Consider the following 17,027-nt stretch of genomic DNA (forward strand, 5'->3'; position numbering starts at 1 on the left):
AAAAATGTGAATGTCCATTTGAGCCAGGAGGTATACTAATACCTCCTGATGATGTGATGTGGAGTTTAAGGGTTGTCTATGGTTTTCATAATCATAAATTAGCAGAATATATTAATGGTCATAAATACCCGTGTAAGTTAAAACCAATAGAGAAAGAATTTATGCTCAACATGGCTAACAGCACACCTCATGAAATTCTTAGTATTTTGAAGGAAAGAGACTCATCAAACACTACGGGGATCAAAAACATTTACAATACCATTTTCACAAATAAATCCGCTAAACGAGGCGGCCTAAATTCTATTCAGTATGTCTTGGAGCAATTAATCAAGAAAGAATACCTCCATAATTACCGTACAAATCCAAACACCAACGAAATCACAAATATTCTTTGGGTTCATCCAAAAAGTCTAGAGTTGTCTGTCAAGTTTTCGTCTGTGTTGATCATTGATGCCACATACAAGACCAATGAGTATCAAATACCATCATTGAAGGTTGTGGGCATCGCATCCACAATGCAAACTTATCACTTATGTTCGCATATCTTACTAATGAGTTGATATATGTATGCACCTCGGGAGCAATTCAAATCAAAAGTATAGTCACTTTATAGCTTTATTATTTCAATTTTGTTCATTATAGTACTTTTCAATTCTTTTCAGTATTAAAACACAATGCATTTTTTTCTTACAGGACAGAGTCTGCACATGCGAGACTGAAGTTATATTTGGGAGATACTATGTCATCCTTACAAACATCTTTTGAAAAAATACATAAGATGTTGAGAATTCAGTTCGGGGATATTAAGAAGTCGTTCGAGAGATCTCTCAACATTTCACGCCATCAACATTTACATGATGACATTTTCAGTCAAATAAGGTGTCGGATTTCATTAGAGACAATGGAGTTAATTTTTGATCAGCTAAAATGTGTTGAGAAAGCATCTCACCAGCTAGCCGAGATGCAACTGTTCTATCAAAATTGTATACGGATTGTCATGCGAGCACGATCTTGCACATTACCGTTACTTTTTCATTCCAATTCCGCTACAGAGTATAAACGCGATTGTTTATGCACGTACATCAGGACATCTCACGTTGTTGAGATATTAGATGGGATGGATCCACATATGCGAAAGCATATGATAGACAATTTTTTCGATATGATAGATTCATCTCAAAGTACAGCTCAAGTCCCTTCATACAACACAGAACATAGAGATCGACCTACGGATAGAGATGAGCAAAGTGGGCGTCGCATACCTTCTTTTGCAAATGCATCCACTTCAGAATCTAGGATCTAGGGTCTCTCAAACTTAGGGAGAGGAAGACGTGGAAGGGGGTCAAAGGTTCACAATACTCAAACGACCCATGATCACTCTCCAGTTCTACCCATCCATGATACTTATATTGAGAAATTACCTATACCTCTACAGCATTATATTTCTTACACTGTTGATGTTAAACCTGATGGTCATTGTGGATTTAGGGCAATAGCTGCACTAATTGGGTATGGTGAAGAAGATTGATTTCAAGTACGATTTGAACTTATAGAAGAGATTCAACAAAATAAGGATCTATATGATCAATTTTATTCAGATCGAAATTTGGTAGTCAATCTATTATTCTCATTGAATTGGTTCAAGCCATCGGCACTAGAAATGTATTGGATGGACTCTATGTCATTGTATCAAGGTGCTATCTTGTACTACATACATTTGGTGAGAATGTTGGGAGTTTTTTTACTCACTTTCCATTAAGAACTCCAGTTCCAAACTAAGAGCGTCGAGAAATAGCTATTGCCCATGTTGGCAATCACTTCGTGCAAGTTTTCTTACACCCTCATTACCCTGTACCACCCATTCCAACGTGATGATGGTGACATTCATCGAACGAATCTAACTGATGAGTCACTCGTTATAGGACACGTGTTCATTTATGGTACGAAGTAATAGGTACACCACCACCAAACGCGTCAGGAGCAGAATTTAGAGGCAATATTGATTACAATTTCTATTTTTATATATTTTTGTTTTTTTTTATTATTACATGTACTCTTTATTTGAAAAAAATGTTTGTTCCTAAGTTATGATATTAATTGTTAGTATTTTTTTGTTAGTTTCAAATATATAATTTTTATTTTGATCCATATTGTTATACTTTTTTTAATCTTTACAAATAATAACTGTTAAAATCTACAACTAAAAAATAAATAAAAGATTATAAACATATAATTAAAAAAAATATTCAAAAAAAATAAAACTGTTAAAAAAATAAAATTAATAAAAAAAATAATCTAGTTAAAAACAAAACAAAACCAATAATAAAAAAAAACAAAACTAAAAAAAAATCCCATAGAAGCCTTTAAAAAAAAATCCCATAGAAGCCTTTAAAAAAAAGCACTCTCATATAGAAAGGGTATAAGCGTAAAAGGCTAGAAACAAAGAGCAACTTTAGGGTGGAGCGGGGGAGGAGAATGTGTCAGGGGAGGTGCGAAAAGCACCTCTCGATGTTTACCCACTTCAGTCAGTGCATAAAGAAAACCTATTTGAGTTTTTTCTTGTTCCTTTTCAAGAAAAATTGGCTGAAAATTGGTAATCTGCACAATACATGTGAGCACATGACGATTTTGACAAAGGTTGAGCCACAGCTACCAAATCAAGGCAGTGATCCCAACGATATATTTGAGTTACTAAACCATTAAATTATTAAGAAGCAATGGCCATCGGTCATTTTAGATAATAACAAAAGTAGAGAAGTATAAAATTAGGGACGTGCCACTTGATTAGATCCAACCAACACCTCTGCCACTATGAAATTGCAGTACATCAGCAATAAAAAATTTCACAGAAAAAAGTCCATCTTAAATTCTGATATTTATATGTGATAGCCACTGCCATCACAGTGCCAGGCAACTTTATTGTGCACCTAGTCAGATCAATCCATAGAATCATTGGTTCAACTAGTCACGCCAAATTACTAGGTTAGACCAATTGATCTGAATCAAGACAACAGTGTTGAAAAGAGATAATGGGAAATAAAGGATTAAAATAATAGAGATGATAAGGATTACATAAAATGAGGAATAAAATCATAAACTTTCAAATTAAGTACAATGTAATTATTTGGCTTAATTTAGGGTTTTTTTTTCCTAAGGTAGAGATCATAGAGTTGTATATATATTTGTATCATCTTTCAATGAGAAATACATAGATTTCTTCATAATTCTTTTATACTTCCATTGATTTCATGGTATCAGAGCAAGGTCCCAATCACATCAAGAATTCGACCATAGATTCGTCAAATTCTCTTGGAACCATCGTCGCAACTTTGGGTGTGAATCATTTTCTACATATTGGTCAAATTTCAAAGAATGGTTTCAAGCCGTGCTTTTGGTGATTCGAGGAAAAAGAAAAATGGGTTATATAACTCGTGAAACACCAATCCCATCTAGTGATGCAACGTACAATGCATGGAAAATCGAAAATTCCATTGTTATGACTTGGTTAATCAATTCAATGGAGCCTCAAATTGGAAGAACTTATCTATTCTATAATAATGCTCAAGAAATATGGAAGGTAGTCCAAGAGATGTACTCAGATCTTCAAAACACATCCTAATATTTTGAAATCTGATCAAATATGCATAACATGCAGCAAGGATCAATGTCAATGACTGAGTATTACAATCGTCTGATTGATCTATCACAAAAAAATGGATCTTTTTTACACAATTCCATGGAAGTGTGTTGAAGATGGAGTGTAGTATAACAAATCCCTTGAAAAATATCAGATATTCGACTTTTTTCAAGGCCTCAACAAAGACTTGGATGAACGCATTCTAGGAGTCAAACCTCTTCCTTCACTCCATGAAATATTTTCTCAAATTCGACGAGAAGAAAGCAAGAAGAAAGTTATGATGAAGCCTTCCACTCTTAACGTTGTAGAAGAGCAACCACAAGGATCCGCCCTTGGCAGCCACTCAACCACAATTTCATAAACAGAGAGAAAATAAACTATGATGTGAGCATTGTGGGAAGTCAAATCACACCAAAGGAACTTGTTGGCATAAAAAAATCCCCAGGTCAAGGGATAGGAAAACCATCAGCTCACAAAAAAGACGGTAAAGTCCCTATTACTCATGAAGACTCCTCTCGCACCTTTTACTCATGAACAAATGGAGATTTTGAAGTCCCTACTCCACAAAAACCAAAATCCTGAAATTTTGGACTCCACTTCTAAGGCTTCAACCACCCAACAAGGTAATATCTCATCAACCTTATTATCACAAAGGAATGATAAAGATAAATGGATTGTTGACAATGGTGCATCTGATCACATGACATGGCAATGTATAGTTTTTTCAAATTACAAAACATGCACCAATGAAGTAAAAGTTTTAGTAGCAAATGGAAATACAATTACAGTGGCAGGAATTGGAGATGTTCTTGTTCCAGGACTTCAATTGAAATATGTCTTGCATGTTCCAAATTCAAAATGCAGTTTCTTATCTATTAGCAAAATAATTAAGGAACAAAACAGTAAAGTAACATTTCTTTATAATCATTGTGTATTTAAATATTCGTCTTCGGGGAAGATGATTGACAATGTTGAAGAACTTAGATTGAGAATTACATCAATTAGATGTTTTAAATGCATTTCTAAATGGGACTCTAAATGAAGAAGTCTATATGAAGATACCCCTGGGTTCGAGAACAAGGAAACATAAGGAGTTTGCAAGTTGAAGAAGTCCCTATACGTATTAAAGCAATATCCTAGGGCGTGATTCACTCGATTCAGCACTGTCATGAAAAGCTTGGGTATACACAGAGTCAAGCAGATCAGTCTCTATTCATTAGACAGTCAAGGGATGGAAAGAAATCTATTTTGATTGTGTATGTTGATGATATGGTGATCACGGGTGATGACAATGATGAGGTTGCAAACCTGAAAGGGCTGCTACAATCTGAATTCAAGGTAAAAGACCTTGGAAGACTTCAATATTTCCTTGGAATGGAAATAGTTAGAAACAAAACTGGGACTTTCATTTTACAAAGGAAATATACCATCATCTACTAAAGGAAATAGGAAAACATAGCTGTCGTCCAGCAAGTACTCTAATGGAAAAAAATTGAAGGCAACAAAATACAAAAGATGATGCTCCACTTAATAAAGAGAGGTATCAACGTCTTGTCGGAAAACTAATCTATTTATCACTTACTAAGCCTGATATTGCCTATAGTGTTAGCATAGTTAGTCAATTTATGCACGCCCCCACTGTGAGACATCAAATTGCAGTGGACTAGATTCTTTGATATTTAAAAGGGACTCCAGGGGAAGGTATACTTCTCAAGAAAAGTGATAATGGAATAGTTGAAGGATTTCCCGATGCTGATTAGGCTAGTTCACTTGAAGATAATATTGGACTAAAGTTTGGGAGAATGTTGTTACATGGCGGAGCAAGAAACAAACAGTTGTTTCAAGTAGTGTAGAAGCAGAATATTGACTCATCGCACAAGGGATGTGTGAATTAATTTGGATTGAACGACTATAGTCAAACCAATATGTTCAATTTGAAGACCACATGAAGTTGTATAGTGATAGTAAATCAATTAATGCAGTGGTTCACAATCCTATTCAACATGATCGGACTAAGCATGTTCATATCGACAGAAACTTTATAAAATATGAGATTGAACATGGGAAGATCCATCTTTACTATGTACCTTCAAAATCATAAGATGTTGACCTTCTTACTAAACCATTACTAAAGAAAATGTCGGAAGAAAATGTGTCGAAGTTGTGAATGATCAATATCGATTCACCAATTTGAGGAGTGTTGGAAAGAGATCATGGAAAATAAGGAATCAAAATAATATCAGAAAAAAATGATAAGGATTACGTAAAATAAGGAATAAAATCATAATCTTTCAAATTAGGTATGATATAATTATTTGGCTTAATTATAGGGATTTTTTCCTAAGGTAGAAATCATAGAGTTGTATATATATTTGTATCATCTTTCAATGAGAAATATACAGATTTCTTCATAATTATTTTCTACTTCCATTGATTTCAAACAGAAGCATGGATTAACCCAACATATAAAGGTCGAAACCCAATTGCGGCGCACCGGGATTTTCTTCCAATGGGATGACAACACTAAGAATGTGGCCGCTTGGATAGGCATCTGCGAGCGCTTCCCAATTTACCTTGGTAGCCGATGGAAAACTTTCTGATAACCTCCAGGATTAGTCAGTTCGAAGAGCGAGATACCTAGATTCAAAAAAAAATACAGCTCATCCCCATCCTCAAAGTCTTCTTACTTCTTTCCTCTTATTTAGAGCCATCAGCATGACACGAAGGCTATATTGTTTCTACAGCAGATATTTTAAACCTTGTATAGAATTGCTTAGTATTGCAACAGAAGGCCTAGTCCTAATTGGCAGAATTGGTCAACACCGATATGGATAGTTTGATTTGAGTATCAGGCTAATGGCAATGGTCAATCTGATTTTTTTCTCAGGAATGACGTCTCACAAAGAAAAGAAAGATTTAGAAGTTTAAGAAAAAACTAGAGATACAAAGAGAATAACTATAAAGTATAAATTACTTAAATTACATTATAAATTCAAGGATATCTAATAAAATTTGCTCAAATTGAGAGTGAAAATGAATGAAATTGAGTAAAAAATTGTTAAATTAGCGGTCACTTTAAACCAATGGCATACATGGATAGGAAAAAAAACATCATAAAACAAAGAAATTCACACTGTGGCAAGAACAAACTTACTTGTCATCTTGTGCGGTTAGATGTAATGCAGACAGAGACAATGAACAAAGTATATCAACCACAACAGCCTCAGAACCCTCCTTGGCATCTAATGACTGGGCAAGTTTTATCAAGCAAGAAAGGAAAGGAGAAGATCTCCAATCGTTCGCAACATACATATTTCCATCACTAGTCCCCTCATCACGTTTTTGTTTATCAAAAACTACAGACGCAAGAGCACTTCTTCCCTGACAGCATGAAACTATTGCCATAAAAGTGAGAAGACATGATAGCAACTCCCTTCCTACAGGTAAAACCTGGTAATGCAAAAGGTTAGATGGTCATTGTTCTTAAAGAAATTAAAACATTTCCATTGAAATCCAATAAAACTATAAAAGGATACAAGTTGAGCTACAAAAAACTTGATAATGGCAATCTGATATGGCAAACACATCATTAGTTATATTATTTAGATGAGTTACTAGAATCTGTTGAAAAATATTTTACCTATGTTTGGTGCACATTAAGGAAAACAGTTTCCCTTCACAAGGTCAAAACAATCAAGAAGTTTGCCCAAGCAGGCCTGCTCAATCAAATTGACCAGAATGCATCGGCTTGTGTACAAGTAGTTTCAGTTTTGTATTAACTATTACAGTTGCCTCTAATTATTTCTATAATTATTTCAATCGCATGTCTTGTTTCACTCGAGTGAAACCATACAACCCATGATCATAGCGCTTTGACAGGCTACCTCTTGCAATTCTAGAAACAAATACAGGATGTTAGAAGATGCTTTGGTAGGCACTTAGAGTAAGGTTAAGCTTTAAAACTATAACTTGGAGTCAGCTTGCTCATAAAGATGATCTTCAAGAGTAATTAATCCTGCATCAGATTTTGTTAACTAATTTGGTAAAAAGTTACACATAGAAAGAGATTTGGTCCAGCAGGCAGACTGCAAGACAGCTATAACAGCACCCCCATCAGAAATTAACACCTAGCTTAAAACTCTCATATTTACTCAAACCAAGCATAAAACTGCAAGGTCCTTAGCTTACTTTTCATGATCTTAGAAAGTTAGGAATCAAATCTCATAGTTTAACTTTCATATTTAAATACTTTATGAATAGTTGATAGTTGTTCAAGAGTACCAACTAGTCCACAAATAATTGAGAATAATTGAAGTTGCTTGTATCAAGTTTTAAACTTGGTGGGCGACACAGTTGCAGTGATCCATCAAAATGAAACTATTTTGGTATCGTTCATTCGTTCTAAAGTGCCAACATATGGTGCATGTGGGAAATTGAAGGTGAAGAGAGAAAGAGATGAAGAAGAAGAGAAGTTACCTAAGCACTAATCCTCAAGTGGATAGTACGATTTCAACACCATAGCACCATGTTGTTCTAACACTCTGCACACTTCAGATATGCTGAAGCATAACAAGACTATTGAAATTATAAAAAGGCAGCCCGGTGCACGAAGCTCCCGCAGTGCGGGATCCTGGGGAAGGATCCATTGTACGCGGTCTTACCCTACTTTTTGCAAAAGACTGTTTCCAGGATTCGAACGCGTGACCTTTTAGTCACATGGCAACAACTTTACCGTTGCGCCAAGGCTCCCCTTCAAATGGATTAGATTTAATTTTGTTAAAGCTTACTACGACATATTCAAATGGATTTACTCCAATAAATTCTTCACTTAAATTTTCTAGTATTAATAAGAGTATATGATATATCAATTAGTAATTGAATCAAAATTGACTTTACTCATTTTACTTCAAGGCATTGAGATGAATTTATACAAAGTTTACTCTAATCTTCCACTTGTTACTTGTAAAATGAAGCTACAACAATTAGATAATCAACTGTGTTAAGCTTAAAAAAATAGCAAATATTCTTTATATCCATCTTGATGCATACCAAGGCATATATAATGCTAGCATACATGATATCAATACAAGTGGTAATTTTGCTAATTTATTGGAAGAGTACATTTTGACTGACTCCCGATACAATACAAGATTCGAACCACGGTTTGTATGATGGTCAATGCAATAGCAATCTTACATAAGAAAATGGCATAAATGAATGCAGGGTAAGTGTGGAATGAGTCAAGTGATCTTGCAAAATAAAAATTGATGAGGTTAACACTACCATAAAAAACACTCCCAACAGTTTGTAACAAAATTAAGAACAAAATTTCAAACTTACCTGTAATAGTACAAGGATTTGATGTACAATAAAGAAACTTTCTTCATTGATGATGCTATCTACTTCCCTATAAATTCAAAGAATACTATTATATATACTCACAAGATGAATATATGACATGATATCAGAATAGGAAAAAAGGGAGAAACCAAATATAATAATTTACTGACCTCTCTAGTGATGGACTTTGTTTTACAGGGGATTGTGAAGTGAACACCAATGACAGAGACTTTAATACAGGAAAGCTCCAAGTAAGCATAGAAATGTTTTTAGAGGGAACTCTACTATCAAGAGATAGCTTTCCCTCCGTTTTAAATATATTACAGCATCTTAGAAGAACTTTTCCCATTATTCTTAATGCCTGCATCTTAAGTAATAACAACTGGAAAAGACAAACTAACTGAATCAGTACTTTCTGGTTGAAAAAAAAAAGCACAGTGAAATATAACCTAAGTCACCTTGGCGTGGGGATGTTCCAACAAACTAGAAATGAAATGCAGTAACTGATACACCTGAAAAATAAATAAAATTATGATGATATGTTTAAGTTCTCTTTAGAAAGTAAATTATAATGATATTGTTACATAACCTTAAAAGTATCCATTTCTGATGAGGAGGTTTCATCAATATGAGAATCCAGCCAAGAAAATATTGGGCGCAGCAGGACAACTGCACATTCTTCTTTTTGGCAAGCAATGCGAATAATGAAAACCCGGAGCATATCTTGTATAACAAGTAGAGCCTATAGAAAGCAGCAATTAAGCTATGTGATGTGAACCAATTTAAAGTATAAGAGAAATTCAAAAATCTGCAGCATCTGAAGTCAATACATACAGAAAATGCAAAATGCAACACAATTTGGCCAACTCTGTCAAGTTGGGGTGTCAACCGAATGAGTAAAACTGATGTGTGTTCCGGATGCAAATGCCAGTTGATGTCTTTTTCTGCTTGAGGGCCTAATAATGTCCCAATACTCAAGGTTCGAAGTGCGCTTAGCGGAGGCATTTCATTTTTCCACAACCAGATGTCTTCATCTGGAAATAGATCACCCTTCACATGGAAATGAAACACAAATGGTAATATCAAGACATTAAAATCTTTTGAACGTTAAATGAAGAATTATAAGTCATTAAAAGATGCAAACCAGAAGGCAAAAGATACTGCAAGCATCTTTTGGACCCAAAGCAAGTGATGAAGTTGCCTGAACACTCTCGAGAATGCAGTGAAAAAGGCCAGGTGTCCAACCAAAGACTGGCCAGCATGCAAGTGACGATGTAAGCAGATGACAAACAGCACTAAAACCAACAGTGGAGCTTGGATAGGGGAATGACAAATCTGCGGCACATGCTGCTAATTTCAGACTGCAAAATAAAAGTTCATCTTTAGATGTGCAGAGCAAGTGATCATTCTAAGGAAAAAAGAATACTTTACCTTACTTCTCGGTGTAACTGCAAAAGGGCATTCATTAATTTTTTGTTGCGATATTGGTCTTTAGCGTCCTAAAATGAGAAATGTCATGTAAGGGAAATGCTGTAAATTCTCATCGACAGAAGGATTCTTATTGAATATGTTTAATTTAAACCGACACAGAAACCAGTCATACATCATATTGTGGCATAGAAACATGAATCATAAATCAGCAAAAAATAGCAATATCATCTTGTTAGTATTATCATAACATAAATAGCTTGATGATAACTATGATAACAATGAATAAAAGTCAAGACTTGTAAAGAGACAAGAAATAGTTCTTATGAGGATATGCCCACTAAAAACTAGCTGCTTAGCAGATAAAATAAATAAACCAGTAAATAAAAAGTATGCAAAGAAAATATTATAAGAACCACCTAAGTCATAACAAATTTATGTAGACACGCCTTCAATTAAGTGTGCATAATCAACAAGCAAAAAGATGAACAAAATCAAACAAGCACCTACATCATAAAGTGGTTTGAGATGTAAAAAAAAGTAGTGGGCAAAGGAATGTGTGTAGGTATAACAAGCATCTACATTAAGGATGCAAAATCAACAAGAAGAATTAGTTTGAGATGAACAAAAACAATCCAAAAAGAATACCATGAAATAAAAGTGGTTTCCCGAGGAATTAATTTTTTTTCTAAGAATAAGAATTGTCTGTTGCTGCATGTTGAGGGTAATCAAAGTACTTACTTGTAATTTCTTAAGAAGATTTATCAGCAAGAGAAGCGAAGGAATCATCAGATCAATGAGACTCTGATCATGACTTCTATCCAGGAGTATATCAGTGGTTGTATTGTATTCTGCGCCATCATCGACAAGATAATCTGAAGTTGGAGTAGATCACAAAACTTAGACAAACATTGAATATACTGAAGTTGGCAGTATCTGAAGAAAGCAATTAGATACATTTTCAAATCAAATGGTTCAAACAATAAACTATATATTGATCATCATGAAAAAAATTTTGTTAAACTACCTTGTTTCACTTTCTTGCAAAGTTTATGCCCAGTACTAATTTCAAAATGTTCTGCTGTTGAGTTTACCAGGTCAAATAGGAAGCTATGATTCATTTAATAGTTCCTAATAAATCCAAAAACATCCAGTTTTGTATAGAACCAAAACAAAGCTGAGAATCTTTTAGAACCTCATGGCTCCATACCCTATTTGTAACTCAACAGAAAATATAAAAGCTTCCTGGAAGAGGTTCTTCAATGTATATCTTGTTTAATCGACAATATGAAATGAATGAAACATATATATTAATCAACGATTTACATCAAGATACCATCAGTTTAAATCATTGACTGGACAAATATAGTCTAGGGTCAAACAATGGCAAACCATGGTACAGATCTACAATGCTGATCATTTCACTGCTGGAGAAAATATCTCAACCAACATCACCAAAGCTTAAGCGTCTGTTGCTCCATTGCTGGAGGAAGAAGAAAACCACCTCAAATCAAAAGAAGACTCATGTCATTGTCACAAGAGGAAGAAGCTGCCCGCCTTGATTCTTTGGCACTTCATCATTGGAGGAAGTTCACTTCATCAATGGGAGAAGGCCACTTCAGTGTGTTCTAGACAAGCAGAATCATGCAAAGACTATAATGCAAAATTCCAATGACTCAATCACTTCTGTGTTCTGGTTGATCAATGGCACAAATGTTCCACCCATATTGACCAACACAGTGGTTTTTTAAACCGTGCTCTTTGCTAAGCAAACAAATCACTAGCATGATGACCTATTAATAACAAAATGAATCTCATGCACTATAGGTGGCCTTTATGCCAAAGCAACTTAGTTAAATGTTATCCATTTGCAATAGACAAGCCCATTATGCTTAACCAAAGCACCACTTGCTTAAGCAAAAATTGGGTTGTCAAGAGCAAAAAAGACGCACCAAAAGATAAACTATTCATTCAAAGAATTGGTGGACCTTTCCTTTGGATAATTAGAATGGAGGAAACTGCGCTAACAACAAAGGAGTCCAATATTATAAAAACATTAAAGACCTCACCATAACTATTTGACAATCGTTCAACCATTGATTTGCAATTGACTAGCACCACATATACAAGAGTCACTGCTCCTTCTTCAAAAAGAGAAGCTGCTACAACCTTCAGAAAAGAAAATAATCAGATGAAATAAAAAATCATATCCGGAAAAGAGGATATGGTAATGCTGGGGAAAGAACATACTGGATCATCTGATATAAATGCCAGTATTCGAAAAGTTGTTGTCAGTTGAACTATAGAACTATTACACAGGGTAACTCCATCAAAGTACTTATCCGAGACAAGTTTCCCAAGAAGATTATCAACAATCTGAGCATCTGAGTTGTTTGTCAAGTCACCAATAACATTTTCGACATCAATTGTGTCAGATACTAGTATACTAGACGAACTAAGATGAGCATCTCCACCAGAAGCCAAAACAGCAGCATATCGTAGAAGGCCAATAGCCCCATTTTTATGATAAACAACACCAGCATCTATCCACTCTAGCAACCTTGTGGGTGCATCTTTTCTGTTGGTCCCATGAGAAGAAAAGTGTAAAGCCTTATGAAGTTCCACAGCATGTCCAATCCAAGAACTGAGGGATGATGCAGAAGAGTCTGTCACGATGATTTCAAATATTTCTGCAGCTGAATGGAAGATGGCTAGACTCAAAGGGGAAGTTTCTGAATTCAGTAAAATAATAGATTTAGTAAAACCAGCAAGTTTCTAGGCAGGCAATTAGAAGAAATCAACATAAAAGTACTATCAATACCATTTCTTTTAACAGTTGGCTCTAATTCTGTGTATGATCGCAGTGTGTCCAACAAAACTGATACCACCTGCAACATCAAACTGATTACCATCAGAAGGTAAAAGATCATTTTGAGAACAACATGATCATAAAATACCTCAGGAAAGTGACACAGAACTAACAACGCTTGCCGACCAGAGTCAGACCTGTATTTTAACTCTGATTCAAAAAAGATATAAAGTTTATACACAAAGCACTAGTCTATGATGTAGAACCTGGAAATGGCACAAAGCTCCCATAGAATCCACAGAAGTTCATCAGAATGTGGATCTGTTGCAAGCAACAGATCAATAGCAATTCCCTAAAAAAATAAAAATAACAGCCAATGAGAGCAGAGGAAAAACAGTAGGATCCCCAACAGTAATCATCGCTAATCCCCAGTAGAAGATCCATTTTGAGAAAAGTAGAAACAAGGGGGGAAAACAGACTTGGAGCAAAAAAAAATTGGTCAAGTTCCGATTACATAAAATAAAGTTCATTCATGGATAATGTCCAGTAGCTCATATGAAAAAGCATTGTAATCATAAATAACGTTTCAAAGTGTTATTTTAAAAATTATACCTTAGTACAATAAAAAGATGATTCCGTTACCACCTAAGAAATAAAATTTTGAGTTAAAAATAAAGACCAATTTACACAAGAATTAACCATTGTAAACCAACTTTGATGGGAACCCACTATGACATGATTGACCCTTGATATGACTATCAAAGAAGAAAAACATAGGATTACATTAAGGAACCAGGACTCTGTATCCTGATCACTCAGGAAAAATTCATAAAAGTCTGTTTCTCTCAAGCCTATTAGACTGTTGACTTTTCTTGAGATATTGCATCTGAAATATTTTTGATGGGGCATGCATGTGCCAAACTAGAGATTGTGTCAATAAAATCAGTTTAGTTAACCATACTAACCACTTTGAGATGAAGCTCAGTGATCATGGCAACTTCCTGTGGATGACAAATGAATCCCTTTGATAGAAAAACTGCTGCCTGTCTAAGAGTCATGCACTCTTTTTTTGTTGTCTCTTCAACATCTTGAAGAGAAAGAACCAAAAGTTCAGTTGCTTCACGATGAGCAAGTAAGAAGCAAAGACCTGAAAACCAATTAAGTTAAATTAACGACATTAGGGTCAATGCCATATTAAAATAAGCCCCATAAACACCTATTGGGGGTCGGCTAATAATGACCATTGCTGTGACAAATGAAACCAAAATGAAAAAGGAATAAGAAGAGAGAACCTGAACGATGAAAGAGAAAATTAAGAAGAGCATATTCAACTGAAGTTGTAATCTCCATAAAAACATCTGCTTGCTTGTCATTTGATGAGCGCAAAACAGGAGATGATAAGAGGGCTGCTGAGAGTGGGAAGAAACCCCTTTCCTATTGCCGTAATGTAAAAGCAATCATAAGCCTCAGTAAATATTTGTTAATAATCTGCTTTTCTAAAACTCAAATGAGCATTCCAAAGATAGCAGATAATAATCAAAAAAGAAACACACAACAAGAAATATCATTAACTTCCATGGCCTTCTGAAGTTTACACAAAAAAAAAATACCTCAAGAAGTGATAGCAAGCACAAGTCAACATCCCATCTTGCAAAAGTATATTTAGAAGTTGTTATGCCGTCAATAGTAGCTTTGTACGACAAGAAGCCTTCTGGTAGCCCCAAAATAGATAATTTTTGTGCAAAGGTGGCAGGTGATGGATCTTCAATAGGCTCATATAGGTTTATCAATTTCTGAGTGATAATAATTATCAGCAATTAGCTAATGCTTAATTGAAGTAGCTAAATCTACAACATAATAATACTTGTCAGCAAAATCAAATTTGAGACACTGGTCACTGGAACAGTACTTATAGTTTCATGCAAGTATAACAACAAGCAATGTAATGTTTCAAATACAATACAGGTCTAAGGCCATGCCATCACAGTGCTTGTAGGTTGTAGCTTCTGCTATGGCATGGCCCTGGCTTGTACTGCAGCATGCCACCGGTGTCCTAAATATGATCAGCTCGTGTATACTAAAGATCTAATCAGTAGAGAAAAACAAACCGCGATTTGCTTAAGATGAGAACTGGCAGCGACAAGTAATTCAATCCCCTCAGCCACCATCACATGATCACGAGATGGATTATCCAATAGAGACAATACTACAGACTGGAACATCAAGAAAAACAACAATTATAGTTTCTTGGACGGCAGTTAGTGGGAAACTAGCACCAAAAAAGCTATATACTAACCTCATATCTGGCTGCAACTTCATAGACCCGCAAACGGTGCAATATATATGATGCAAGAGAAGCAACATCATGCCGTTGCTTCCCCAACAATAGCCTTAGCAAAATTGAATAACCATTGCTGTTACCATCTGGGTAACTCTCATTTCCACGCGGCCACCAGCCTAAAAATCCTTCGCATCCTATGCCATGCCGAGTAGCACATTCAACAACACCTAGCAACATTAATACGACGGCCGGAGAATTTTGCATCTTGCAGTCTAATAAATGAACAATTGTTTCCATGCCACCGCTATTTACAAAATGAAAGCATCCCTTTCTCCAACAGCAAAAGAGAAGAGCCAATCCCAATAGTAGAATCATTTGTTTGTTCTGAAAATAAAAACACTAATAACAGTGAAAAAGAAACTTTCTTTCCAACAAGAACTTTTAAAATTCAGATATCAATGAAGCAAAAGATTTACCTGAGAGACTAATTGCAACTCAGCATTTAAAGTGCTCTTAAAGGTGTCAAATTTGTTAAACATGCCAATTAGCAAATCAGAGATAAGTGCTTCAGCTGTCTCCGAACCAGCTATATCATCTGGTGACCAATTGTCTGTAAATACACCCTTGAATCTACCAAGCTCAAGAAGTTCTTTACTAGCCTGAGGAACAGCATCATTTAATTTCTCTGAATCTCTCTTGTAGTCAGTGATTCCTAATTCCATATTTTGGTCCCAGTAAAAGGTGCTGGTGCTACTCATGTTCCTAACACAGGACAGGACAGCTGATACAACATTACCTACAATCTCAGAAAGCTGATTTTCCACATCAGGAACTTCACTAAGCTTGACAGCTAACAGCAAAAACTGCTTCAAATGAGGAGAAACTTTGAATTTAGTAAAAGGTAAACTCATGAATTTTAAGGACGCAGTGGGCTCTACAAACAACAACTTGTTTGAATGCAATGCTGGTGGAAGATCTTCAAGTTTTCCTTCTGATGGGGAACAAACAACATTTGCAAGTGAATTGTCCATATCAAATCCAATATTAAATTGTCCAAGATCTTCAGCAGTATTTCCATAAACAATAAGAGTAAGACTTCGGTAACTTCCCCTGACAACCAAATGATTTGTAACTATGGCCTGCATCATCAGGTGTAACAACAATAAGCACAGTGGATAATCACCTTAAAAATTGAACTTTTAACAATGACTTCAAGATACACACACACACCATCACAAAGCTAACAAATATATGCAGTATATTTCAAAATTGCAAAATGGACAAACATGAAAATAAACTTCTACCAGCATTGATATGTACTGGCTTGATCCTAAGTAGATAGCTTTCAAAACAATACTAAGACTAGATTAAAAGCAGTGCTTAAATATTTCAATCCCATGACGGTCACGAGGATCCATCAGGCTATTAAAATATCGGTGTTTTATCATCGGAGAGTACGATAACAAATTCAAAACAATTAAAAGAAAAAAAACACAGTTGTAAATTGTAAGTAGTGTTGGCACCATAACATA

General features: G+C 35.2%; 1 protein-coding gene across 1 annotated transcript in view; it reads right to left on the reverse strand.

The window, feature by feature from the left end:
* The window catches only part of LOC122045868 (protein virilizer homolog), a 39,236-nt gene that overhangs the window by 9,864 nt on the left and 12,345 nt on the right, over positions 1 to 17,027 (reverse strand). Inside the window, exons 6-25 of the mRNA XM_042606272.1 lie at positions 15,972 to 16,634; positions 15,511 to 15,879; positions 15,323 to 15,427; positions 14,825 to 15,007; positions 14,507 to 14,648; positions 14,180 to 14,361; positions 13,481 to 13,566; positions 13,363 to 13,411; positions 13,227 to 13,293; positions 12,656 to 13,137; positions 12,475 to 12,574; positions 11,147 to 11,280; positions 10,409 to 10,476; positions 10,122 to 10,338; positions 9,812 to 10,027; positions 9,567 to 9,719; positions 9,436 to 9,489; positions 9,148 to 9,359; positions 8,978 to 9,044; positions 6,792 to 7,087 (exon numbers count right to left, since the gene is read on the reverse strand). Of these exons, the coding sequence (XP_042462206.1) occupies positions 6,792 to 7,087; positions 8,978 to 9,044; positions 9,148 to 9,359; positions 9,436 to 9,489; positions 9,567 to 9,719; positions 9,812 to 10,027; positions 10,122 to 10,338; positions 10,409 to 10,476; positions 11,147 to 11,280; positions 12,475 to 12,574; positions 12,656 to 13,137; positions 13,227 to 13,293; positions 13,363 to 13,411; positions 13,481 to 13,566; positions 14,180 to 14,361; positions 14,507 to 14,648; positions 14,825 to 15,007; positions 15,323 to 15,427; positions 15,511 to 15,879; positions 15,972 to 16,634 (3,845 nt within the window). The remainder of the gene's footprint in view (positions 1 to 6,791; positions 7,088 to 8,977; positions 9,045 to 9,147; positions 9,360 to 9,435; positions 9,490 to 9,566; positions 9,720 to 9,811; positions 10,028 to 10,121; positions 10,339 to 10,408; positions 10,477 to 11,146; positions 11,281 to 12,474; positions 12,575 to 12,655; positions 13,138 to 13,226; positions 13,294 to 13,362; positions 13,412 to 13,480; positions 13,567 to 14,179; positions 14,362 to 14,506; positions 14,649 to 14,824; positions 15,008 to 15,322; positions 15,428 to 15,510; positions 15,880 to 15,971; positions 16,635 to 17,027) is intronic.

This window comes from Zingiber officinale, chromosome 2B, assembly GCF_018446385.1.
Source record: "Zingiber officinale cultivar Zhangliang chromosome 2B, Zo_v1.1, whole genome shotgun sequence".
Lineage (NCBI taxonomy): Eukaryota > Viridiplantae > Streptophyta > Magnoliopsida > Zingiberales > Zingiberaceae > Zingiber > Zingiber officinale.